Below are 26,995 nucleotides of genomic sequence, written 5' to 3' on the forward strand. Positions count from 1 at the left end.
CAGATCTTTGGCCTTCGACAGCCTTTTTCAAGCATGTCCCGACTCAGATGGTGCAAAAATTGCAACCTTGAGCTCAGACATTGTCTAATTATCAGTATTAATTGTTGTTAACTGCCCAACATTCAAATGCTGACTTCTTGTCTTAGTTATCGGCCAGTACCAACACAGTGTTTGATTCATCTGAGGATTAATGTTTTCAGATTGCTTCTCAGGATTAAATTCCTCAATTTTCAGCTTGTTGCCACAGCAACTGCTTCTGATGCAGCTCTGCAGGATGTTTAGCAAAATGTGTGCCACAGGTGGCCACACAGATTAAAAGACATTCCCCACCCCATGGCATGTTACTACTTTTCATTTTGTCGTGAGTTATCCACATGATCAGGTGTTCTGTTGTTGCATATGGAGAATGGTGATATGTGTATTGTGATTCCTCACTCCCTACAGCAGGAAGTTTTGTCTTTGTTGCAGAAAGGTCATTTTGATGTAGTTCACACAAAGCAACCTGCTAGACATCATGGGCTGCAGGAAATGAGCTTCCAGATGAAGAAAGTGACATTTCATTGCAAAGTTTGTGCAGAACATCAATCAGCTTACTGCAATGCTTTTCTCAGTGGCCACATCCATCCCGACTGTGACAATGCAATCATATTGATTTTGTGGGTCCACTCTGGTGGAGGTAGACACTTAAAGTAAGTTTCCTTTTGTTATCCCCATGTCACCCACCCTACTGCAAGTACTATATCAGCTTTATCTTCGGTCTTCCAGAGGGCACTGTCTTGGACAGTGGACTATATTTCACATCCAACTGTTTTGTGCTGCCAATAGCTTATACCATGTGACCACTGCAGCTTTTCACCTGCAGTCTAACAGTGCAGTTGAACAGTTCATTTGAATGTTCCAAAATTACATGGAGAATCTACATTCCTCCCACTTATGGGTGCACACACTGAAAAATTTTCTGTCCTCTTACTGCTCTTTGCCACGTGACAGCAACTTGCCAATATAATTGTCACATGGTCATGGAACACCATACTCTCCCGATCTCCTGAGGCCACCAAAGAAATAATTCATTCTGCCAGGTCAGCCAAAGTTTTGGCTGCAAGTTGAAGTCTTCTACAAAGTATTCAGGGAAAGAAACAGTGTTGGGAACGTGGAGTCATTACCAAAGCAATCGAACAGTCTTCTTACATCATCGAAGGTTCCCTTGTGCTGCAGCAGCATGACCTAAACTAGGTGTGGTGCACTTCTGAGTATATCAGTGATTCTGCCACAAAATGTTTGCCCACAGACCTAGCATGTAGTTAGGGTCTACATCAGCTGTCGCTTCCATCTCTCTGCGGCTCGCTGCCAGCACCCTCCACTGTGGTGCCCACTGAGATCGAGATTCTACCACTGCCACCGATGCCAGCACCTGTCCAGTTGCCAAAACTGATGTTCATTTACCCCTGGAAGGTTATCACACTGCTCCAAAAGCTTTCTTTGTCATGCACCAGACAACAGCATCTGCGTCTCTGGATGCTGGCGTGCACCCTATGACTGACTTTTTTGGCCAGTGTTCCCTATCACTCTCAAGGTGGATACTCGGGTGTGGGCAGGGAGGCACCCTCCCTGCCTCCTCATCTGATCTGCATTCAGTCCTCCGCCCAATGTCTTCACTTGCATCTGCCCTATGCAATAATGGTGCAGAGGTCTGAGGGTGTGAAATGTTACATCATCCAAATGTTGTTGAACCTCGCGTTTTGATACCACAGAAGTGAAATATGTCTTGCTGAATTCTGAAATGATGAATGAGAGGCGCTAAAGGAGCCACGCCCTCTCTCCCAGTTCCACAGCACCACTGCACGGAGGGTGATACACTGTTGAGCAGAGCAAGGCTCATGTAGTTTATGATCAATAATTAAGACAGCAGCACTGTCTTAGATAGGGCACCACTGTGTGTTATGTCTTAAGCTGAACATCAACTGTGAACATTATGTCTGTGTACTTCAAGATAATAATCTTGTTAATTGTCTGTATCCAGTGATACTTTAATATTCGGAGACAACTGTAAACTGTAAATACTCAGCTCATTCCTATGGAAAGGATTACACAATGGCATGTGAATCTTCATATCTATCTATTTGAGTACAGTATAGTAGTGTGATGCTTGACACAGTCATGTCCATTAAATATCTAGGCAATACGTTACAAAGCAATATGAAATGGGGTGAGCATGTAATGACTGTGGTAGGGAAGGCAAGTGGTCGACTTTGGTTTATTGGGAGAGTTTTAGTAAAGTACTGGGCAAATTTTAGTTAAGTGTGGCTCATATGTAAAGGAGACTGCATATAGGACACTAGTGTGATCCACTGTTGAGTACTGTTCAAATGTTTGGGAACCACACCAGGTCGGATTACAGGAAGATACTGAAGCAATTCAGAGGCTGGCTGCTAGATTTATTACTGGTAGGTTCAAATAATATGCAAGTAAGTATTACGGACATGCTTCAGGAACTCAAATGGAAATCACTGGAGGGAAGACAATGCTCTTTTCGAGAAGCACTATTGAGGAAATTTACAAAACCGGCATTTGGGGCTGACTATATACAACTATTCTGTTGATGAAAATTTACTTTTCACATAAGCAGCATGATGATAAGATTACAGAAATAAGGCTCATACCAAGGCATATAGACAGTTGTTTTTCCCTCACTCTATTTACGATTGGTACAAAAAAGGAAGTAACTAGCAGTGGTACAGGGTATCCTCTCCCACGCACGACATGGTGGCTTGCAGGATACATATGTAGATGTAGATGTAGATGTAGATGTAGGTATCCTGTAACAAAGTGAACTAATATTTTATGTGTTCTAGTTTCCACCCAGTCTGCTCTCGGAGCAAGAGTGAAGAACTCAACAGTGTACTGAAGATTGTATTTTTGTCAGGTGCAACAGGAAGAACATACCAATTGTTGTTTACAGAGACTTGGTGACTATGTTGAAAAGTGTGTCATGTATCTGTGTCATTTTAAAGGAAAATGCAGCTTTCAGTAAAAGTTACTTGGCCTGCCATAATAATTGTGTAACAGAACTTTTCGAAGGCCCCTCGTAGATGTTGATGTAGCCCGTGAAGCCTGTCTCCTATTCACAGTTTTTTGGTCAAAGATGAGTTCCATCACTGTGCGACCCCTCTTGGTTGTAGTTTCTATTATATCTGACGTAGTGAGTAAAATATTCAAGATTAGTCACTAAGGACGTTGTTGTATACGTGAAAGTACTATCATTAGATAACTGTGGAGCAGTTCATAATTAGCTGTATGTAAAGAGAATCTTGTTTACAGCAACTGTTAATGTGCCTGTACAAGATATGTTACACAAACAAAAGTCCAATAGCACAACATTGATAACTAGTGGTGCTAAATCCCATAGCATAGCATACAGCACTAGTGATAATGTTCTGTGCTGCGCACACTTTCGTACCAATTAAATATTTGTGATCAATGTTCACAAAGGGGAAGCAGCTGTTGAAGGGTAAATAGAAAACTTGGATTCATTGAGGGAATTTTGGAAAAATGCTATACGCTATTAAAAGAAAATCAGCATATGAAGGTAATTTGATTGGTCTGTTTACTTTCCCTCCTATGTTGTAAGCTTGTCAATGCTTACAAGAATGGTCCAATAATGTGATAGTAGCTTTCACATTTCATTTTTTACCAACAAACCAAGTTTTCAGGCAGGGAACAGATGACTGCAACTTTGTTGTCTGAAGCATTGTTCTCATAAAGAGTCCTTCCTAGTGTGCTAGATAATCTTCATGGTTTCTTATTTTCAAATGATTTAATAGTGAATTCTGGTAGGGGCCAGTTATTGCTCTTCCTTTCCAGGATAATCTAACAGGATTACAACCTAGGAACACTTTAAATCAGTATTCATTACATTCTATCCACCAAAAAATCTTTTTTGTCATTGGTGAGCTTTCTTAAGCCTTGTATACATGACTTTTATTTTTTTCTGGAACTGAAGTTTGTGTTAATAAGTCCATGTTAGCAGTCTGCGTGAAAGTTCAGTGGCACACAATACAAATAGGGCTTTCTGATGTTCATTTGTCACTACCCCCTTCCACTTGATATGTTTTCAGTACCACCTCATACACATTTATTTTGGAATCTTCCATTATCCATTACCATATCATGAACTGTAACACTAATTTCTTATGTGCTGGTTTTCTTTCTCTCTACATCACATACCACACAAACCATATATTATGGCTGCTTACAAATAACTATAAACAATAGCTGTTTGAAAATTCCAACAAAAGTAATACAAGAACAGTACATTGCAGTAGTGATACAATATTTGTGTGAGCTATTTTTGAGTTCTTCTTAATTCTTTGGAATTAACATTAGAATGTAAATGAAGAGGTTTTAGTGATTTGGACATGTGCTGGTAGTGTTTGCAATTGGCTGTTGTAGATATAAGAGGGTTTTAGTTACATACAAAGACACACACATAAAGAGCCTTTTTCTTATATTCTTTATATGATATGGTGTACCCTCACTAAGTACCCTACAACTATTTGCAGAGTAATTTTGTAAGCACAGTTATAAATGTAAATAGTTAATGTCTACAAAGAACATTGTTTTTCTCAACATTTTCAAGTGACCTTTTCCTCCTCCTCTCAACAACTTAGCTTTCACCTTTACAACTTATCTTCATGATTTGTGAGGAAAAAACACAATAAGATTTAGTAACATCCACAGAACAGACTGCAAAACTGCAGAGTAAGGGGAAGTAAAAGAAACACAGAGAAGAAATTATGAACTAAAATAATTATACAACTTCGTATTTCTGTTCAAAAAGTCCATAAATGATAGCTGTTTATCTCACCTGACAGCACCCCTGGAAGTGATCCTCTCCGTTGTCCTGTGTTTGGTGCAGATGTACCAAACATCTCTGGCCCGCCTGAACTTCGCCGTCGCAGCATTTTCTTCCTTGTGCGCCACCGTCCTGTTCCTGCTGTATCTGGTACATCTGTTCCATTGGATCTCAGTATATTTTCTGTAAATAATTGAAGATATGCATTAGTATATGTGCATTGTAAAGTAATGTGTGATTGACACTTCCAGTATACTTTATATAACAATAGCTGACAAATTTGGCATTGCCTGGGTATTCATTTTGTAAGTTTCTATTAGAAACAAAAACAAAAACTGAACTGTGTTTTATATAACACTAGCTGACAAATCCAGTATTGCCTGGGTATTTGTTTTACAAGTTTCTATTAGAAACGAAAACAAAAATTGAACTGTGTTTGCAGTGAAGTATTGAAAAATTTCATTTCCAAATATTTGTGAAATTGCCCATACAGTCATATAAAGATGTATGCGTAATGTAATAATGAGTAAGCACAGTATACAGATTAAAAAACATGATCCAAGACAGTTTCTATATGCTGCGTGCAGCTGATTCACATTTGCACTTTTGTAAACATCTCTATGACAACATCTCTTCATTAGCACTATAGACAGCTATCGTTTTTGCCTACAGCCATTTGCACTTCACAGCTGAAAGCTGTCAAAGGTGCTGCCAGATGTCATGGATTACCAGCTGCAACATAATCGTGAATATGAACAGTGATCCAATACTGTCAAATGCTTTTTATTCCAGTCTTTGATTGTCAAAGAAATTGATATTGTGATCAAAGACTGGAATAAAAAACATTTGTCACAGATTAGGCTGACTCCACTGTACGAGTGTCTTAGTAGTGAAGAATACATGTATTAAAACTGCATGTATGATGCGACATTTTTTTTATGTATATCAGTATCTATGACATCGTATCTGTTGATCTGTATGTTGTACAATGATAAACTTGTGTAGGTACATTCAGAAGCATTTATGGATGCAGCCAGCTAAGTATGTTGTGAATAGAGTGGGTATCAAAGAAGTAATAAATTTAAACATCATTCCTGATGCGACAGACTTTTACACACCTCAGTGTGTATGATGTCACATCTCCTAAACTATGGGTGGTACCATGATATACTTATGTAGGTGCATTTAGCGGCATATGTGGATACAGCCTGTGAAATTTACTGTGAATACAAATAGCAGCACATTTAAACATCATGCATGATGCGTCAGTTTCTTAGGCATCTCATTGTTTATGACATCATACCTCTTGAACTATGATAGGTACATAGTTCTTGTCCCTACAGCAATTGTTGCCTGTCAGTAAGGGGTATGTGTACCAAGTTTGGTTGAAATCAATCCAATGGTTTAAGAGAACAAGTGGAAAAACACACATGCACGCATGCACACACCACATACACAAACACACCACACACACAAACACACACACACAGACACATTTTTATAACACACATGGATGAAAGAATATCAAAATTGAAAACTTTATGTATGTATCATGTAAACCAAGCTGTACAAAGTGGTTCATGGAATGACACATGGACATCAGAAGAAAAGAAAAGAGGAAGAAAGACTGCATAACTGGCAGAGTGAGAGGGGAAAGGGGGCCATGAGTTCATTTTTTTAATCAGGTACCATGACATTATATGAACCAAAGCCACTTAGTTGTGGAATTAATAAATTCATAGTGTACAGAATGCTGATGAGAAAATTCATAAAGAAAAGACACGAATGAATTAAGAAATCACAAAAAGAAATGTAACACATTACAGAGAAATACTAGCAGTTTATGTGACCATTCTTGTACAGAATACAAGGAATGTGCAATAAGGAAACCATTCACCTTAGATTTTAAGCCTTGGGGCTTATTACTAATCCTTTTAGTTGTGTTCAAAGTCTAGAACTGGTACTGCAGATTTACCTTATCAACATCTTCTTGGCTAAGAAATATTCTTGGTGAGTCCACAGAGTTGCCTCACAACACGATACCACAGGAGGTAATAGAGGGAAAGTTAGCAGAGCAAACAATATTTCATGTTCAGATGTCAGTGACAGTGCAAATTACTTTTATAATGAAGATTGCAGCATTTAGTTTCTGCACAAAGATCTTGGGGCAATAAAATTTCTCTTTTCTAAGCACTCCATCTCAGAAACAGTATGTGCTGTGTTTTGTACTAGTGAAGTGTTAATCTGTAGTCTGAAAGCTCTATGCTGATGTTATGGCATAGCGTATTAGCTACGTCATTTTCATTACACCTTCCAGAATAACACTTTTGTCATCTGCAGAGACAGAGAGAGAGAGAGAGAGAGAGAGAGAGAGAGAGAGAGAGAGAGAGAGAGAGAGAGAGAGAGAGAGAGCCTGTGGCAGCCCTCCCCCATGTTCCATGTTACATGACCACAGTCAGACACGAGCCTCTTCCCTTTTTGTTGACACTGGGGACAACCTTCAGCTCCTTAGTTGGCAGATATGAAATGAGCCACTGTTGAGCATTTTCCCTAATCCCATAATGTTGCAAAAGTATTGCATGGTCCACACAATCTAATGCTTTGTTAAATCAAAGAAAATACTGACTGTACTCAATCTATTGTTTATCTCTACTAGTGCCTACGCACAAAAGAACAAATTTATTTATTTATTGGAATGTTCCTTTTCTTGCAACCAAACCGCTAATCTGATAGCAAATTATGTTTACTGGGATGTGCCAGTGCTGTCTTACACATTGCTTCCTCTTTTTTTTAACTAGCTGGTAACTGTCTACATTCTCTCTTTTTATAATGTCATATCACTAACTAGTATTTCAATGTCAGCAAACTAACCACACCTGAAAGACACATTGTGCACCAGTGATTGATATAGATCAAATATTCAGTGCACTGATCTACTTGATATTTCATCATATGCTTGGGAGTATTAGCTCTTTAGTGATTTAATAACTGGTTCCACTTCATTTTTGCTAATTCCCTGTAACTACATGTGATATAATGGTCTTTGAAGAGTTATGTATATTTACCTGGATGAACAAAATTTTAATTTTACTTGCCAACTGTTGTAGATTTTGTACAACTCTGCTGAACCACTAGCAGTTTCATTCTTACAAAAGAAAAAGTGTAGTATGTCATGCATCCACATCTGCCTTGACCTCTCTTGTTCAGTTGACCATACAGTTTTAATTTTGTTCTGGAAGTTTCCTATTCTCTGTTGTTAAGCACTGGTTTTGTCTGCCTGGAAATATTCTTCAAACAAGGGGAACTCCAGGTTGGAATATCAACAATAAAAGGAAGAAAAAGACAGATTGCTACTCATCAGGGTAAAAATGACATACTCAGTCACAGACAGGCACAATGAAAAGACTGTTACAAGTTTAGCTTCCACCCAAAACTTTACCCGCATCAAGGCAGAAGAAGGCTTTTGCTGCAAGCTGAATTACAGGCCCATATTGTTAACGTCATTATGCACCAGGATTTTAAAACATATATTGTGTTTGGACATTATGAATTACCTCAACGAAAACTGTCTATTGACACATAGTCAACATGGGTTTACAAAACATCGTTCTTATGAAACACAAGTAGCTCTTTATTCACATGACGTGTTGAGTGCTATATATACAGGGCTATTACAAATGATTGAAGCGATTTCATAAATTCACTTTAGCTCCATTCATTGACATATGGTCACGACACACTACAGATATGTAGAAAAACTCATAAAGTTTTGTTCGGCTGAAGCCGCACTTCAGGTTTCTGCCGCCAGAGCGCTCGAGAGTGCAGTGAGACAAAATGGCGACAGGAGCCAAGAAAGCGTATGTCGTTCTTGAAATGCACTCACATCAGTCAGTCATAACAGTGCAACGACACTTCAGGATGAAGTTCAACAAAGATCCACCAACTGGTAACTCCATTTGGCGATGGTATGCGCTCTTTAAAGCTTCTGGATGCCTCTGTAAGGGGAAATCAATGGGTCGGCCTGCAGTGAGCAGAGAAACGGTTGAACGCGTGCGGGCAAGTTTCACGCGTAGCCCGCGGAAGTCGACGAATAAAGCAAGCAGGGAGCTAAACGTACCACAGCCGACAGTTTGGAAAATCTTACGGAAAAGGCTAAAGCAGAAGCCTTACCGTTTACAATTGCTACAAGCCCTGACACCCGATGACAAAGTCAAACGCTTTGAATTTTCAGCGCGGCTGCAACAACTCATGGAAGAGGATGCGTTCAGTGCGAAACTTGTTTTCAGTGATGAAGCAACATTTTTTCTTAATGGTGAAGTGAACAGACACAATGTGTGAATCTGGGCGGTAGAGAATCCTCACGCATACGTGCAGCAAATTCGCAGTTCACCAAAAGTTAACGTGTTTTGTGCAATCTCACGGTTTAAAGTTCACGGCTCCTTTTTCTTCTGCAAAAAAAACGTTACAGGACACATGTATCTGGACATGCTGGAAAATTGGCACATGCAACAACTGGAGACCGACAGCGCCAACTTCATCTTTCAACAGGATGGTGCTCCACCGCACTTCCATCATGATTTTCGGCATTTCATAAACAGGAGATTGGAAAACCGATGGATCGGTCGTGGTGGAGATCATGGTCAGCAATTCATGTCATGGCCTCCACACTCTCCCGACTTAACTCCATGCGATTTCTTTCTGTGGGGTTATGTGAAAGATTCAGTGTTTAAACCTCCTCTACCAAGAAACGTGCCAGAACTGCGAGCTCGCATCAACGACGCTTTCGAACTCATTGATGGGGACATGCTGCACCGAGTGTGGAAGGAACTTGATTATCAGCTTGATGTCTGCCGAATCACTAAAGGGGCACATATCGAACATTTGTGAATGCCTAAAAAAACTTTTTGAGTTTTTGTATGTGTGTGCAAAGCATTGTAAAAATATCTCAAATAATAAAGTTATTGTAGAGCTGTGAAATCGCTTCAATCATTTGTAATTACCCTGTATATATTGCTATATATATCTTTGAAGAAACAGTTTGAAAGTTTACATTGAAATCGTCACACAAAATTAACTTTAGGTTTTTCTTAACCCACTGAGTTACTAAAATTTTTCCCCATAATCAACCCTACATTTACCATTTAAATTTACAAAAATTAACATGTTTTGTCTTACACACTTTTCTCAAAAGTATGCAATGTTTTTGATAGGAATTCTTTACAAATCTTACCTTACTATTTATTGAAGTGATGGGGAGTGAAGATAATATTGTTTTAGAAGTTTTTGTATGTGTGCTATTCCTGAAAACATTCAGGCATGTGGAACACCAATTGACATTTCTCACACTCATACCATGTGTCACTTTTCTTCCTCCTTTCTTTATACACTACACTATTTCTGGAGGATGATTTCTGTGTGTGTGTGTGTGTGTGTGTGTGTGTGTGTGTGTGTGTGTGTGTGTGTGTGTGAAGGGGGGGCAGGGGGGGACCTTGCAGCATAATGAGGGAAATTCCAGATTGGAGTCATCCAAGTGCACAGTAGTGCAGCCAGCTGAATCCTAAACTGATTGAATCAAGATGTTTTTCCAGTCATTTTGTTCATTAGGACATAGGAATTGAAAATCCCAATGTGCATCACGTTAAAGAAAAATTTCCTATATTCTTTGGCAAAATATTCTCATGAAAGGAAAAGATGACAACTATGGTCCTCTCTGTCAACTGCATTCATTAAATTGCTGTCCTGTATAATTGCTGGGGTTTCTGGAGTGGGGTTTTGGTTTTCCTAGCATTTTTTTCTGCTGCTGTCATACTGACATCTGTGCGGGTAGTGGTTAGAATATTTACTTCTTTTTTATCCATCCACTTCAGAGCCATGAGCTCAAGAGAAAATAATACACATGTCTGTCCTTTTGTTAGTTTAGATTTTTGGAACTGATCTCGCATATTTTGCCTTTTGGATATAACTGTCCTTACAGCATTTTTGCCACTTTCAGTTAGCCGTAGAAACAATTATCAGAAAGTGTACCAGTTATCAACATTTACTATAGGACTGTTTCCAAATACAGTTGCATGAGGTCCCCAACAATGGTTTCAAAGTTTCAATAATCTGAATTTTCGTGTTTCTCCCCCCCCCCCCCCCCCTCTCCCCATGCCCTGTATAAGTAACAAAGTAACAAATCCTGAACAATAGCCTCTATCTGCATCACAATTTTGCAAGAACTTTAAAATGTGCCATTTTTTGAGGTACATCTGTATTTAACGAGGATTTCATCAGCTGCAGTATCTTCTTCAGGATAATAAACACTTCAGAAATTTTGTGTAAGATGATCAGTAACAGGTTGCAACTTGCTTAGACAGTTTTCAGGCTCAGGATTTTCATTATTTACAAAATGAAGAAATATGTAAGAATCTTTTACATGACATGACATCAGGAAAGAAATGAGTATGAATAGATTTTTCATGGGCCAGTATGACTGAAGTGTTGGCTCCTTCAGCTGTGCCAGAATACATCCAGCAAAATATGCTTGGATTTCATCAGATGCATTAGGACACCAAGGACTGTTTGATTTTGAAGTAGGACTAACAATATGTCGCATATTTATTTGGTTCTACTGCTACATCCTCCCAGAAAGACAAATGAACCATTTTTCTGTACTGTAAGGGGGTTAGTTGTTGAGGCAGTTGTCTATGAATCTCATGACTGATGCCACTTGGACCAGAAAATGAAATTTTGGAACGTTTATCCTGATTTATTTACCAGTACCATTTTTCTACCTTCTGTTTTTTTTTTATCAACACTCACACCTTTGCTGCAACATCACTGTCACTACCTGTTTCATTTTCCTCGTGGTTGTCATTAGTATCATTCACCTCACTATCTTCAATATCAGAACTATCAGAAATATTGATATCACTGTCACTTTTAATCAATATTTTTGTTTCCTCATCTGAGGGAAATTTTTTTAGGTACAGCATGCTTTCTACTACACAGCTGGTGAGAAACTCAGAAAAGACTCTTATATCTCACAAAATACTGAAAGAAATCGAGTGTGTTATACATCACTAACTAGATCAATTTCTCAGTTTTCCAATGGTATGTAACATGTCATGCTATCTACTGACAAAAAAGAAGAAACAACAAGAAGAAGATACAGCTGCTTGGCCTGGCCGCGACCAGCAATGTAATAACAGAATTAACTTGCAGCTGGCTGTGAGCTGGCTGTATAAGCCAGTGGGTTAATGAATGAGCCTAATACAGCATCAAATCTGGGGAGAGAAACTCTTTAACCTGAACTAAGGGACCTATAAACCACTGTGATTGAAAGTTTCTCCTTTGAAAATTTGATAATTCCTGCACAAGATTCAATTATTTGGTCCATACAATGTTTTGATATGTTGTTGTTGTTGTTGTTGTTGTTGTTGTTGTGGTCTTCAGTCCAGAGACTGGTTTGATGCAGCTCTCCATGCTACTCTATCCTGTGCAAGCTTTTTCATCTCCCAGTACCTACTGCAACTTACTTCCTTCTGAATCTGTTTAATGTATTCATCTCCTTCGAGTTTAACACTACATTTAGCATAAATGCCACTTCTTGCATCTGCAATGAACTCCTTGCACAGTAATCAGATAAGACATACCCCTCCTAAGGGGTATATAAATAATGCTCTAACAACAAACCTTACAGGCTGACTCTGTTCAGTTTCCTTTTTGGGATCTGATGCATATCTAACAACAAAAATCATCAACTCTGAATTTTTTTTATTTAACAGCACTCAGAAATCTTTAAAACCCCAAACATATCACTCTGTATCTGCGTGCACAGGATTTTAGTTTTTAGTTAATTGAAAGGATGATGGTGTGCGTGTGCGTGTGTGTGTGTGTGTGTGTGTGTGAGAGAGAGAGAGAGAGAGAGAGAGAGAGAGAGAGAGAGAGAATTGTGGCATTTAAAATAAGACACTTTACGTTCTCATGAGACAAGCAATTCAAAATAAAAGATTTTATTATATTAAAAATAATGATTGAATATTTGTCAATTCACATTTCAGTTTAACAATACATAAAGAATCCAAATAAAGTCTAGTGATGAATGACCTGGCAAATTTATGATTACAAAATTAGGACACCATCACACAACTGTTTAGAGGTCTGTAAATATCTTAAAAAATTTATGAAATTAATAGAGCTAAAAATCCTTAGATTATGTTTTTTGAGAAGTGCATCATACAGCATCAGGAAACTGATATCTGGGCACGGACCCTTAAATCTTTTAAATACGAAGAAAGTCAAAGAGATCTAGTTGCAAGGTCTTCTTGTGAGATACAGTTCTGTTATCAATTTATCTTCTTTGCCTCAAATTCTCTTCATATTTTGATTATATAACGTTAGTGAACCATGTGATCCACATTGCTCTTTTATTGATCTAACTTCCTCAGGGAAGGATACCTCCTATCTGGCTTTATCCAAAGAGTGTCTAATCCCTTCTGCACTTTATCACAGAAATTTGAGGTCGAGTGAACCCAAATCGACCTAATGCACTGCCACCTTTGAGGTTTGCCAATCATCCCTTTCCAGTGCTCTTCTGGTGGAGGTTGTGTTTCATGAAAGGCCTTCCCAAGAAAGCTTTAACAATTAATTACTAAATTATTCAAATAAAAAACTCTCAAACATGAGACTGTGGGGTTCAAATCAAAAGCAAGATTCCTTGAATGTAGCAGTCGTGATAAAATAAGTTATGTTCACATGGAAACATGACTTGGATGTTAAACCAGTTTTGACACAGGAATCATTTCAACATGGCATATGTTTATTCTGAAGACTTTTGTCCAAACAGACTAAGTCAGTTAATGTTATTTTATATGAATGTAGTTACTAAAATATTTTCAAGTTCAAACAGATGCTAATATGAGATGTGCTTGCTACACAGGTATCTGACTGACAGGGAGAGGGGGGGGATGTTCACACAACTATATTTTACAGCAGGCAACTTTCCATCCAGGCCACATGATGATATCTGTAGCAGACTCAGAAGTGCCACTGTAAGATCCCAAGAAATGCCCTCCACAGATGTGAGCTAAAATCCTCATGATTATCTGCCTAAGCATTCATAACAAAGTGCCAGAGTTAGAAGTGCTCCAAAGAAGCAGTGAAGCTCACATAATACCACATACAGAAGGCTTGTTAAAACTGGCAGTAGTGAGATTTTTGGGTAAAAATTTAAAATATCTCAAAAGGATGGTCTAATGGGTAAAGGAGGTGGTGTATTTGTCACAGTAGACAAGAAACAGATCCACCAAGACAGAAGCTCAATCTGCGCATGCAAGACTGATTGGTCAAGACCCAGTATCACAGGTGGCCATAATATTACAACAGGATCTCCCTACTACCACCAGATTCAACCCCTGATATAACAGAAAACTTCAGAGAGAACCTCACTTTGCTAGTACATAAGTTCACCAATCATACTATATCACTGAGCAGACTTTATCATCCAACAAGAATTTGGGATAACTATAGTTCTGTTAGTGGTGGCCATGACAAGACATACTGTGCAACATTACTGATTTCCTTCTCTGAAAATTACTTAGAACAGGTGGTTCAGAATGCCACTCATGATGGAAATGTATTGGGTCTAATGGCAACAAACAGAACTGACCTCTTTGAGAATGTCCACACACAAACTGGAATCAGTGTCCATGAAGCAACAGTAACAACAATGGTTATGAAAGTACAAAGGGCAACTAAAACCATTAGAAAGATTTATAAGTTTAGTCAACTAGATAAAGAGGCAGTAGTGTCATATCTTGATGAGGAACCTGAAACTTTTAGTTTGGGAAAGAAGCATGTAGAGGAAATTGGACTGAAGTTCAAAAGAATATTTGGCCATGCATTTGATACATACATACCTACTTGAACAGATCATGATGTAAGGGACCCTCCATGGTACACAGTCAAAAGAAACGGAGAAAAAAAGGAATGGCTGGAGATAGATGCTGAATGAAACACATTTAGCTGTCAAGAGGGCAGTGTGTGAAGTCTTCGGCAACTACCATAGTACAATATAATCAAAGGGTCACAAAACATGAAGAAATTCTGGTTGTATGTACAGGCTGTTAGTGTCCAAACACTTACGGACAATACAGGAACAGAAACTGAGAATAGCAAAGCAAAAGCAGAGATGTTTAACTCAGTTAACAAATATTCCTATACAAAGGAAAACCCAGAAGTATTGCTTCAACTTAATTCTCACACCAATTCTCACACCACTGCAAAGAGAGTTGAAATGGATATTTGTGTCAGCGACATTGAAAAACAGCTGCGATCATTAAAATTTAACAAGGCTCTATTACATTCTACACCAAATTTGCAGTTAGTTATCCCTTTTTTTAATCATAATATACCAGAGATGTCTCAAACAAAAAACTGTGTCCACTTGTTGGAAGAAAGCACAGACTAGATGAAGTGGTGCACAAAACTGCAGACCAGTATCTCGGACACTATCTGTTGTAAAATCTTAGAATATATTCTGAGCTCAAATGTAATGAGGTATCTTAAACAGAATGAGCTCCTCACGCCAACACACATGTATGTCAAACACTTTGACCATGTGAAACCAAACTCACACTTTTCTACATGACATCCTGAAAGCCACGGATCATGGCAGTCAGGTAGATGCAGTGTTTCTCATCTTCTGAAAGGAACCTGACTTAGTGTTAAACACTTACTTATTGCTGAAAGTACATTCATATGGGTATCAAGCGAGTGACTGGATGGAGTATTTCTTGGTAGGGATGATACTGCATGTTGTCTTGGGTGGTGAATAACTGACAGATGTAGAGGTGATCAAGACAACCACATTGGGAACCTTACTGATCATGTTTTATATTAATGTCCTCACACACAATATTAAAAATGACCTCAGACTTTTTGCAGATGATGCAGTTATCTACAATGAAGTCCTGTCTTAAGAAAGCTGCACAAAAATCTGGTCAAATCTTGTTAAGATTTCACAGTTGCGCCAAGATGCCATCATTCTTTAAATTTTCAGAACTTTACAATTTTGTACTACATAAAACATGTTAATGTAGTATGCTACGACTGCATTAGCAAAGATTTATAAATGGAATCCATCAATTCATGCAAATTCCTGTGTTTAACAAAGTGTAGGGATATGAATGGAATGATGTCATAAGTTCAGTCATAGACAAAGAAGATAGCGGATTGAAGCTCAAATGCAGTCTACAAAAGAGATTGCATATGGAACACTCGTGCAACCCATCCTAGAATATTTTTCCAGTGTATGAGACCCATACAAAATAGTATTAATGGGGGAAATTGAATAAATACAAAGAATGGCAGCACAAATAGTCACAGGTTTATTGCTGAAAGAACCAATCTGGCAGATTCCTGAACATAGACTCAAACTGTCCCGTGGAAGCCTACTTAGAATGTTTCTAAAAGCAACTCTAAGTTATTATAGTGCTCATCAGTGTCCATGTAATTAATTTCAACAAATCCCTTTTCAGGAAAGCTATAACTTTAATCACGAAAGACTGGATCAATTCCATACAAGGAGCAAAGTTTTTTTAAGCAAAGAAACAAATATAACAAAGAATAAACAACCGTCTGTTTTCTTTCATGGAATAAACATCAATGTGCACTGTGTGCTCAATCTGGTGATTTCGATTTCCACACAGCGCCCCACCATAGATTGGAGCTCCGAGGACATAGGGATACTTGTATCCTAAGTGTTTGCCAGCTTTATAATATCTCAGACACATCTGTGGCTCCTCCTCCAAGGCTGCTGGATTCATTGAGGGTAGTGGCCTCTCTACCCACGTTGTCTCTTCTTCTTGCATACCAGCGGTACAGGGGCCATCTCTATCTGTTGTTGCTGTCCTGCCTCTCCCTCGGGAACCAGCATGTGTACAGGTTTCACTCAGTCTATGGAGACAGTTTGCTGCTTTCCATGGAACTCTATCTTCTTCATGTGGCTGTCTGTTACCAATCCCTTTTATCGCACAGAGTAAGGCAGTTGCAAGGGTGGTCGTATTGCATCTGTCTGTAACCACAGATGGGAACAGTGCCCCAGGTCATTGTGTACAAACTGGGTGCCCTCTCCATGGTGAGAACCAGGTGCCAGACTTTGTTTGGAAATGTCTTCTCGCACTTGCTGTAGAATAAAGGGCATGTCTCTCACCATTGCTTCCAATGGCGCAGAAAAAAATGCTGCTTCCCCGTAAACCAACTCTACTGTGTAGGTGCCTAAATCTGGTTTGCAAGTGGTCTGTAACCCCAACACCACCACTGGTATGGCTGAAGTCCAGCTCTCGGCATTGCACACCAATGCAGCTTTCAAGGTCCTATGCCAACGCTCAACCATGCTATTACTTTCAAAAATGTAGGCTGTCATGAGGTGATGCTGGAATTCACATGACTTTGCCAGCTCTAAAAATAAGGTCAATTCATATCGGTGGCCCTGGTCTGAGATCACACAAAGGGGGCAACCGAAATGAGCAATCCAAGTTGCCAAAAACACGTATGCCAATGTCTTCACCGATATGTCAGCATATGGCACTGCTTCCACCCACTGCATGAATGGGTCTACAGCAGTAAACAAATAACAGTACCCTTCTGAGGATGACAGTGGTCCTATGATGTCTAGGTGAATGTGTGTGAACTGCTCTGTAGATGTTGGAATGGTGGAAACTCTCCTATTGGTTTGTGCATAAGCCATCCGGCCTCGCATTTTTCGCATGCAATGCGCATTTCTGCCCATCTACGGCAATCTTTCTTAATGCTTGGCCACACAAAATGGTCCATCAGCAATTTTATAGTACTGTTCACATTGGGGTGTGCCAGCTGTATATTGTACTGAAGGTTGCTCATCACAGCTTTTCAGGAACAAAAGGTCAAGGTCTGTCTTGCTGTCACACCAAATGCTAACCTTCATCCCTGCCTGCCTCACTTGCTAAAATTTCAGTCCAATAGTGATGTCCTGCTGGCACTCTTGTAGCTGGGGGATCCATGGTCCGTGCAGCTGCCAAATGTTCATAATCAGTTGTCTGTGAGATGGTACTGATCATTGATCAGAAACTTGGTATGAAATTTTCCGCACCCTAAATATGATGCAAATCTGTCATGAACTGGCCAATGAATTCTAGTCATTGAGCTTGTTGTGGAGAGCAGTCATCATTACATTTGCTGAATGTGAATGTAATAGGTTTGTGGTGAATAAATAGTGAATGGTCTGACTTCAATGTAGGAATGAAAATACTGTACAGTTCCGCACATTGCCAGAAGTTCTCTGTCATATGCACTCCATTTGACCTGAACTGCTGTGAGTTTGCATGAAAGAAACCCGAGGCTGCCAGTGGTTTACTGCAAATTGATGGAGAGCTGCTGACTTGCATCGGCCACTATAGCCAATGATGCATGCAGTACTGAGTGTGTCAAGAGAACCGCTTTCTTCAGATCTTCTTTCACTTGGTAAAATGCCTTTTGCACACAGAAGTACCACTTCAGGGGCCGCTTGCTAGTTTGTTTTTTCCTGCCAGTGCCCCTGTCAGTGGTGCCTGAACCTCAGTTGCATTTGACAGGTGTCAATGGTAGAAATTTACTGCCCCCATAAATCTTCTAAGTTCTTGGTAATTGGATGGTCAACGTCTTTCTTCAATAATGGCTATTTTGTCCATAATGGGGTTATTCCATCTTCTGACACTGTGATGCAAAAATGTCACCTGCTGCTGTCGGAAGGTGCATTTCTCCTTGTTGATAGGCTGAAAGGCATTCAGACATACTCGAACAATTCAAAATGTGTTGTGACTGCGTCTCTGGTATATCTGCCTCTGCAGCTAGCACTGGATGGCATGCCTTCTTACAGTCAGTCACACTAAAGACTGTCAATCCTGCAGGGAAGTTAGTAAAATCCTTAAGTTTGGGTATCGGGTAAGCATCTGGCACTGTGCGGGCATTTAACTCCCAATGGTGACCACAAGGTCTCCAAGCACCATCCTTCTTTTTTACTAAGTGTAATGGATATGCCCATGGGCTTTCAGAACTATGTAGCACATCTGCTTTTAACAAATCCTCGAATTCAGCCTTTGCTGCCATAAAGCAGTCTGGGGCTAACCTTCTTGGTAATTGTGATACTGGCTGACCGGATGTGGTTCTAATGTGGTCCATTGCGTTATGTGACACCACTGACTGTAGTGCCCTTTGTTGCCGTTTTTGCCCTCTGCCATCTCTTTGTATATGCAGCCTGTGGTGCAACATATATCTCATCAAAGTGTACCTATGACAACTTCATCGTATCTTTTAATCTGTTTAGCAATGACATTTATTCAATTCCCACATTACACAGGAAGTTGGCATCTAATATAGTCTCTGACACCTCTGCTAGCAAAAGTTCCAATGGCAATTGTTTAAATCCTAAATCCACCTCCATTTCGTAGGTGCCAACGTCATTATTGGTGAGCTGCACCTGTAAGGTTGTGGTGGTAGTCTGATAATTGCTGAATGACAAGACATCAAGTATTTAACTCCCGTGAAGCAGTGGACAACATTGACAAATTACTCGCAATCCTGGGTCCCTCGTCATACTCGCCTCCCTGCCGAAGGTGCTTCTGTTGGTTCTTGCAGCCTGCTGTGCCTACTTGTACATCTCATTCCTTATTGCTGAACTACTGATGGTACCAACACATCATCTCCTGATGGCTGTTTCTGTTAGTCCTGTTGTTATCTTTCTTTTCACTAGGTGTGCATTGACTGCACCAGGCATCTGTGCCAGCCAAATGTGCTGGTGGATCATGTCTGGTAAGTCTCTCTCTCTCCAACGGTGCCCCGTAGGTGTCACCAAAATGCGGAAGTAGTCCTGTCACCCATCTGTTCATTCTTCAACATCTGTTGTATGGATCGTTCAAGTGGTTTACACATTCTGTCGATCATTAACTTCTTTAAAAATGTTTACTGCCATTCCATTCTAGGCTGAAGTATTATGTTTGCAGCTATAGTAGCAGCTTTGGTGCCTATGCATTTACAGCCACTGCAAACCTCATATGTTCATCAGTTATTTCATTTTGCTCGAATTCCAGTTCAAGCATTGTGTACCAACATTCCAGTTTTTTCTGGCAGGAACTGTGGTGTTCATACTTTCATCTGCGGCGTGCTTGTAGTTACATCTCTGCCACTAAGTGCCATCTGTGGATTCATCACTGGACTATTTTGCTCTACTATGCTAATTGCAACTCCCCGATTGGTCTTTGTAGCTCACCTTGAGTGCCCACTAACTGTTCTTGTGTACATGTCTGAATCTTCCTCGGACCCAACAATATCTATCAACTTTGTATTTTCACATGCTTGTTTCTGCTTGTTTGCAGGGTCACCACTGTACAGTGCTCCTCAGTATCCATGTTATTAATTTTGACAAATATTGTTTCAGGAAAGCTATAACTTTGTTCACAAAAGGCTGAATCAGTTCCATACAAGGAGAAAAGATTTTTTTTTTAAACGAAGAAACATAGATATAACAAAGAACAAACAAGTCTGTTTTCTTTCCACCGAATAAACAACACTGTGCACTGTGTACTCTATCTGGTGGTGGCGATTCCCAAATGCTGAATCTACAAATATAGTATGACCCCCTACGTATCAATCCCATACGGATTAGACTAATTACAGTGTGTACAGAGGCCTTTACGCAATCATTTTTCCCATCATATGTGAATGGAACGAGAAAAAGCTCTAATAATTGGTACAGTAGGAAGTACCTTCTGCCAAGCAGTTCAAAGTAGTTTGCAGAGTGTGGTATAGAATGAATTGTTAAAATGAAAGATGTTTAATCAAAATCTGAATATATTTCTCCTCTCTGCCAGACATTTCATTTCTATGAAAACATTGTCAGAGTATTTTTACAGCTGCATAATTGATACCTTTCTTTGCAGAAGTTAGATTCATTTAAGGGTAATGAAGATTACTTTTCCTTCTAGTGTTCTACTTGCGAATATCTGTTATTCTCAAGCTCTGACAGATTTATGATAAAAAATTTCACAAGTGGATAAATGTATTATGCAGCTGCATTTGGTATTCCCAGTTTCTTACAAACTCACCTACAAGATGTATGTGTTTGAATCCTACACATAACAGTGATTACTTTCTGTTCTGCGAGAAATACTTTTTGCATAATTAAGAAGTTACCTCAGTATATTATCCCGTAAGACATCAGTGAATAAAAGCAAGTTAACATACTGGTTTCTACCGTCCAAAAGTCTACATTTGCTGTTTTGGCAGAATTAGCCAAACCTGAAATTTTTCTTCCTGATTTACTAGACAGTTTTTCCAGTTCAGATTTTCATCAGTAAGCACAGCTAAGAACTTGGAAATTTTCTACCTTGTTTATTATTTCTTGCTGTTACACTAAGTTAATAATAGGTGGGATATTTTTTTCACTGCGCGTAAATTGATGAGCTGTGTTTTTTTGAAAGTTTAACACTAGTCCATTTGTGCAACACCAGTCATTATCCTTGATGTGCCTTTGACTTCACAACAATGTTTGTGTCATCTGTAAATAGGACTAATTCTGCCATCTGATGTAAATGAAATGGTTGATCATTAATATGAAGCAAGAATAGTAGTGGACCCTACAGGTCTCCCACCACAATTTCTCCCCATGCAGATGTCATGTCCCTCTTTGTATTACATAGTCATTATGTAACTGACTAAGAACCTTACACATCATAGGGCCACAACGTTTCAGTGCCTTACTGGAGATGCTATCCACCTCATACGAACTTCTACTCTGTAGAGTTACTGTCTTCCTTATTTCAGATAGGAGCAAAATATGCCCTGTTTATATAAAATAGAAAAAGGGGGGTGGCCACAAACTAAACAAATCTCACATGCAATAGCCAAAAAACCAAAGCCATGGAACTATTTGTCTGCTCAAAATTGTTTGCTGCATCCACTAAGAAAATGGTCTCTCACAAAAATTATGCTGATAACATTGACTTCTGCAAACCCAGTATTCAACCATTACACCTGCAGAAGAGAATCCATGAAAATACTACAGTTTTCAAAGAAGATAAATTAAAAAAAAAAAATCTTGCTGAGATTCCTGTACAGAACCAGTCAGCCTCCAGGTGAAATAAAAATAAAAATATCACATTTAGCTTAAATTCACCAGTCATAAACAATATTTATTTAAATCATTAAAGAAATAATACATCTTTGTATCTGTGCCTGGGGCTACCTCTCTGAAGAAGGCAAAATGTCTAATGATACAAATCACCCTACAACATAACTTTCATATTGTCAGAGTTATGATTATCAGATCTGCTGAGAACAGAGCTTGGCTATGGCACATGCCAAAGACAAAACATTAATGAATAAATCATAAAGCCCCCTTTTTTTACCAACAAAAGCTCTCTTCTTAAGCAGAATTGGAATAAGGGTCTTAAAAATACTGCACCACTAAGATCAGTACGATCTCTCACCAACAAATACTTCTGCAATGAATTCTTATCAGTAACAAAAAGAAAATTCACTTGGGAAAACTACAAATTAATTTTATTTTCTCTCATCCTCACAGCATAAGATCATCATCCTTTTTTTGGAAGCTCCATTCCATGCTCCAAAAACAATGTGAACACCAACAGAGCATTTGCAAGGGTCTGCAGAATGACACATACAGGAATTGTTAGTATTTATCACAACTTATCTGTTGTTATGGAAATTGTTGCAGTCTGCAATTCATGGTCAGAAAAATAACTGTACTGCTACATCACCTTCCATTAAACAGTAACTTCACCCTCCAAGATAAAACAAATCTTTCCTTTATTTCAGTATTTGTAGCACTGTGTGAGGCTGCACAGTCTCATGACAGTGGACAAGACATTTAGAAATTGATCACTGATCTAGATTTCTGCCTTATCAACAGAGTAAATCCAACCTACTTCTTCATAGCTCATGGTACACCTCAAATGTAGATCTTGCACTGTGTGGCCAAGCTCTTATCTCTATATTTCTGAGGAACAAAGATTGACCACTGGAACAGTGATTACTTCCCAACTGTCCTCCCACTCCTTTATTTCTATTCTTCATTTCTTGGTACTCAGAATACTGACCTGGCCACCCTTTCCCTCTGTAGCAATGCTCACTACCAATCAACAGGCTGCAGGTGACAACAGCAAAATGTCACTAGGAAAATAGGGTGGAAAAACGTGCAGCTGTAGAAGAAATTCTTTTCTATCAAGAAACTTCAACAGGCACTTCATAAAAATAACATGTGACAGCCCACTATGACCCATCTGATAAAGTTTAAAAGATCATAAGAAAAGGCAAGTTATTTAATCCAAATTGCTTGGGAACAATGTTCTTTGAGGCCACACACCGTATTCTCCACACTGTATCAGCAGTCACCCACACTGAAACAATGGTACCAAGATTTTTCATCGGTGTTGAATTTTCACTGACTGTCTCACTCCAGCCAAACCTCTTGTATAACATTTTGTATCCATACCCAGCAATAACCAACAGCAAATCTTATCTACCAATCTACCCTTTACCTCATAGCACACAGAACCACATAATACACCATACAATCAATGGTTTCACAACATATTTTGAGCATCAGAAACAGAAGCAGTACCAGAACCAACACCTAAAACATCACCAGCAATAGAGGCAGCAACTCCACAAACAGAGGCAGTTCTGTCAACACCAGTAGATGTTCCACGGTCAGTAGAAGGTATCAGAAGATGCACTAGAAGTGGAAAAACCCACAAGCCTTAAGTGTTTTTGGCATCCTGCCTCAACAAGTACCCAAATTGAGCACAAGCCAATCCCTCTTCCAAAGATTAAAAATTTGCAGGCCACCCACTCCCCACATGAAAGTGATTGCAGGCAGGAGAAACACTGACTAAAAGCAATGCACCCATTTTAGTTTTTTCTTCCAACATCTACAGAGTATAAGGAATAAAAGTTTAGACCTACAAATATTCTTAGAAAACCACTCATAAACAGTAGATTTAATTTATGTAACTGAGCATTGGCTTAAAAGTGATGAAGTTGCTTATTTTTCCCTTCCACACTACCACTTTGTTAATCATTTCTGCAGATCTGACAGAAAGGGAGGTGGCTGTCTAAATATTTACAAGACACACTGTGCAGTATAATCCCATACTTAAAACTGAAAGACCGAACTACAAAAAACTCTCTGAATGTGCAGCAGCAGAGATTAGGCTCATGAACCTTTCAGTTCTACACTTCTATCAATCACCTGATTATGGAATAACAATATTCACTTCAGAATGGATTCAATTCAAGGACCTAATAATCTGTGATGCGGTGACCTTAACTCAGACATCTTAAAATAGTCCCGAGGGTCCTTTGGCATTTATAGCCTTTTTATTAATACTAACATATCATTATTGCACACATTAAACATGGTATATCTAATTATAACTGTTTAGTAATTAATATGGCTGTTCCAAACATGTAAGCAAACAGAAACATACCTGCCTGTGTACAAATTAGTGTCAGCAAGTAAAAAAAATTTGTATCAAATAATTTTAGACATTTGCATCATACAGCTGATTGGAGGGATTTTTATAGTAACTGTGATGTTGACCGTAAGGTATGGGAACAAATGGGTACTCTACACTTCTGTCCTAGTGCAGTAGTTCTGATCAGACTTACAGCTGCTCAACACCAATGAGAGAAAAATTGTTTCTTGAATACAGCAGAATATGGACAATAAGTTATTACGTGACTATTTCAGACTGTTAAAAATTATCAATGAGGTTATTTGTGATGCCAAGAAACTGTACAATCAGTGATTTATAATCAACTCAAGGAATGAAGCCCAAGCCATGTGGGTAGTTATAAAGGAGACACTGTAAGAAAAGCAAAGGTCACTCAATGACATACATTAAGAATTAGAATAGTGTTATCTCTGACCCTAAAGAAATATTTGAAATACTTAGTAACCACTTCACAAAAATTGGTAACAAACTTTCTTCTCAAATTAGTGTGCCTGTGCCCTATTTCTGTTCATACAGCAAGCTATTCCCCAAACCATTCTCTCTTGATCCAGTCACACCAGGTGTACTCTCCAGTATTATAAAGCAGAAGCTAAATTCACACTGTGGTTTTGATCATATATCCCATCATCTTCTCAAGAAAATCTACTATCATGTGTCTTACCTGCTGTCAGATATAATAAACTGTTCCTTGCTGTTTGGACAATTCCCTGTAATTATCAAGGCAGCAGAAGTGGTTCATCTCTTTAAAAAAGGTAAAAGGAGTCTTGCTGATACCTTGAGACCTATATTTTGAGCCTATCAAGTATGTCCAAGCTTTTGAGAAAGCAGTATATAACAGTGTTTTTATGTTCTTGGAATGCAACTGTTTATTGAGTCCTCAGCAGTTTGGCTTTTGAAGTGGGAGGTCAATAAATGGGACTCTACACTCATTCCCAAGTAAAGTTTATACTGCACTCAGAGACAGGAAGTATACAACAGGAGTATTCCTTGATCTTCAAAAGGCTTTTAAACTACTTACTACTTAATTACTTATGGCAAAATTGTTTAGAGTATTGAGTGAAGGGATAATGCAACAATTCCTATAGATCACATCTCTCAAGAGTACAAAGGGCTGCAATTAACTCAATAAATGCTGGAAGTAAACATTCATAGGAGTAAGTATTAGACAAGATGTTCCTCAGGGTTCCACTCTTGCTCCTCTTCTGTTTCTTTTCTTGGTCAATAATCTGTCCCAAAACATTCAGAAGTGTCTAGCAGTAGTGACCGCTGAGGACACCAATATGCTGTATTCAAATCTCTTCGTTTAACTACACTAAGTAGTCTATGTTATGCATTTAATGTCATGAGTGTCTAAGACACCAAATATTACAATATGCTCAATTTGCTCTTACATGCTCAATATTTACATATTGTCTTCCTTTTTGGGGCATCTCACACAGAGAGAGATTTATTATGCTGAAGAGAGTAGTCAAGATAATGAGACAAGAGCCGCAGCAAACACCTACAATTCGTCAATGACTATGTAAAGGACACAGCAGTGTAAAGCAAATGAGAGTTATTCATTCTACAGATGTACTGTGAATGTTGTTTTCCTTATTATGTTTTCTTATTATGTTTTTTGTTATGAGACTTGTGGTGTAATGTATCACCCCAGCGGAGTGATGTTTAACCCTAAGTTTACCTGGCCAACAAACAATGGTACATATAGTTGAAACCATTTATTAGTTTAATAGTTAAGAACAGTTTGAGCTTTTAAGGGGCATTCAAAAAGAAATGAGCCAAAGCCTGTAAAAAGAAAACCACTGAAAAGATCCTAATGTCATTGCCTACATAGGCAGGCATAAGAATGCTGATGCCCTAAATACCACTAGAAGGAGATCGGTGGCCACTCACATGATGACAGAATCAGCACGTTTGTACAGACCATCCACTACACTCAGTAGTGCTGAAAACAGAGAAATGGATGCTTAAAAATAAAAGCAAAATGATGCACTACATTTCCTTAGAGTGGAAGGAGTATGAGGAACATAAATTCATCAAAGAATGGCACAACTGTATGGAGAGCACTATGCGAGCACTGCAAGGATCAAGGAGGGGCACAAGCAGTTCAGAGGACGGATGTCGTTGGCTGATGATCCACGATCTGGAATGCCACACTGCACTACTGATACCATTGTCTAGCAGGTGAATGCCTGCCCCTGCCCCCCCCTCCCCCCCATGAAGAACAATGAGTTACAGTGGCAGCCATTGCCCCAGAGGTTGGATTGAGCATCAGAATTCCAACAGATGTGCAGTATTCTCTGTAAACTTGAGCCATTCTTTGACAAATTTTCATTCCCTACACTCCTTGCTGTAGGTGAATGCACTAACTCCTGGACTTCTTTTGAAGCTTCCATTTCTCCGTTTTCAGCACTACTGAGTGCAGTGTTTCCACATGCTCACTCTGCTCTTACACGAGTGTGCACCATTGATCCTCAAGCATGGAGTTTGGGGCCATATCTTCCTCCACAGGCAATGGCCATCCCTTCAATGGTTTCCATTATACAACCTCCAGCTCATTTATTTTTGAATGCCCCTTATACCAATTCATGTACAAAATCTCACTAAATGA

General features: G+C 39.0%; 1 protein-coding gene across 3 annotated transcripts in view; it reads right to left on the reverse strand.

Moving 5' to 3' along the window:
- The window catches only part of LOC126482310 (cAMP-specific 3',5'-cyclic phosphodiesterase 4A-like), a 321,740-nt gene that overhangs the window by 10,541 nt on the left and 284,204 nt on the right, over nucleotides 1-26,995 (reverse strand). For all 3 annotated transcript variants that reach the window (XM_050106346.1, XM_050106344.1, XM_050106347.1), the window contains one exon: nucleotides 4,865-5,035. In XM_050106346.1, the coding sequence (XP_049962303.1) occupies nucleotides 4,865-5,035 (171 nt within the window). The remainder of the gene's footprint in view (nucleotides 1-4,864; nucleotides 5,036-26,995) is intronic.

The sequence above is a fragment of the Schistocerca serialis genome, chromosome 5 (genome assembly GCF_023864345.2).
Source record: "Schistocerca serialis cubense isolate TAMUIC-IGC-003099 chromosome 5, iqSchSeri2.2, whole genome shotgun sequence".
Lineage (NCBI taxonomy): Eukaryota > Metazoa > Arthropoda > Insecta > Orthoptera > Acrididae > Schistocerca > Schistocerca serialis.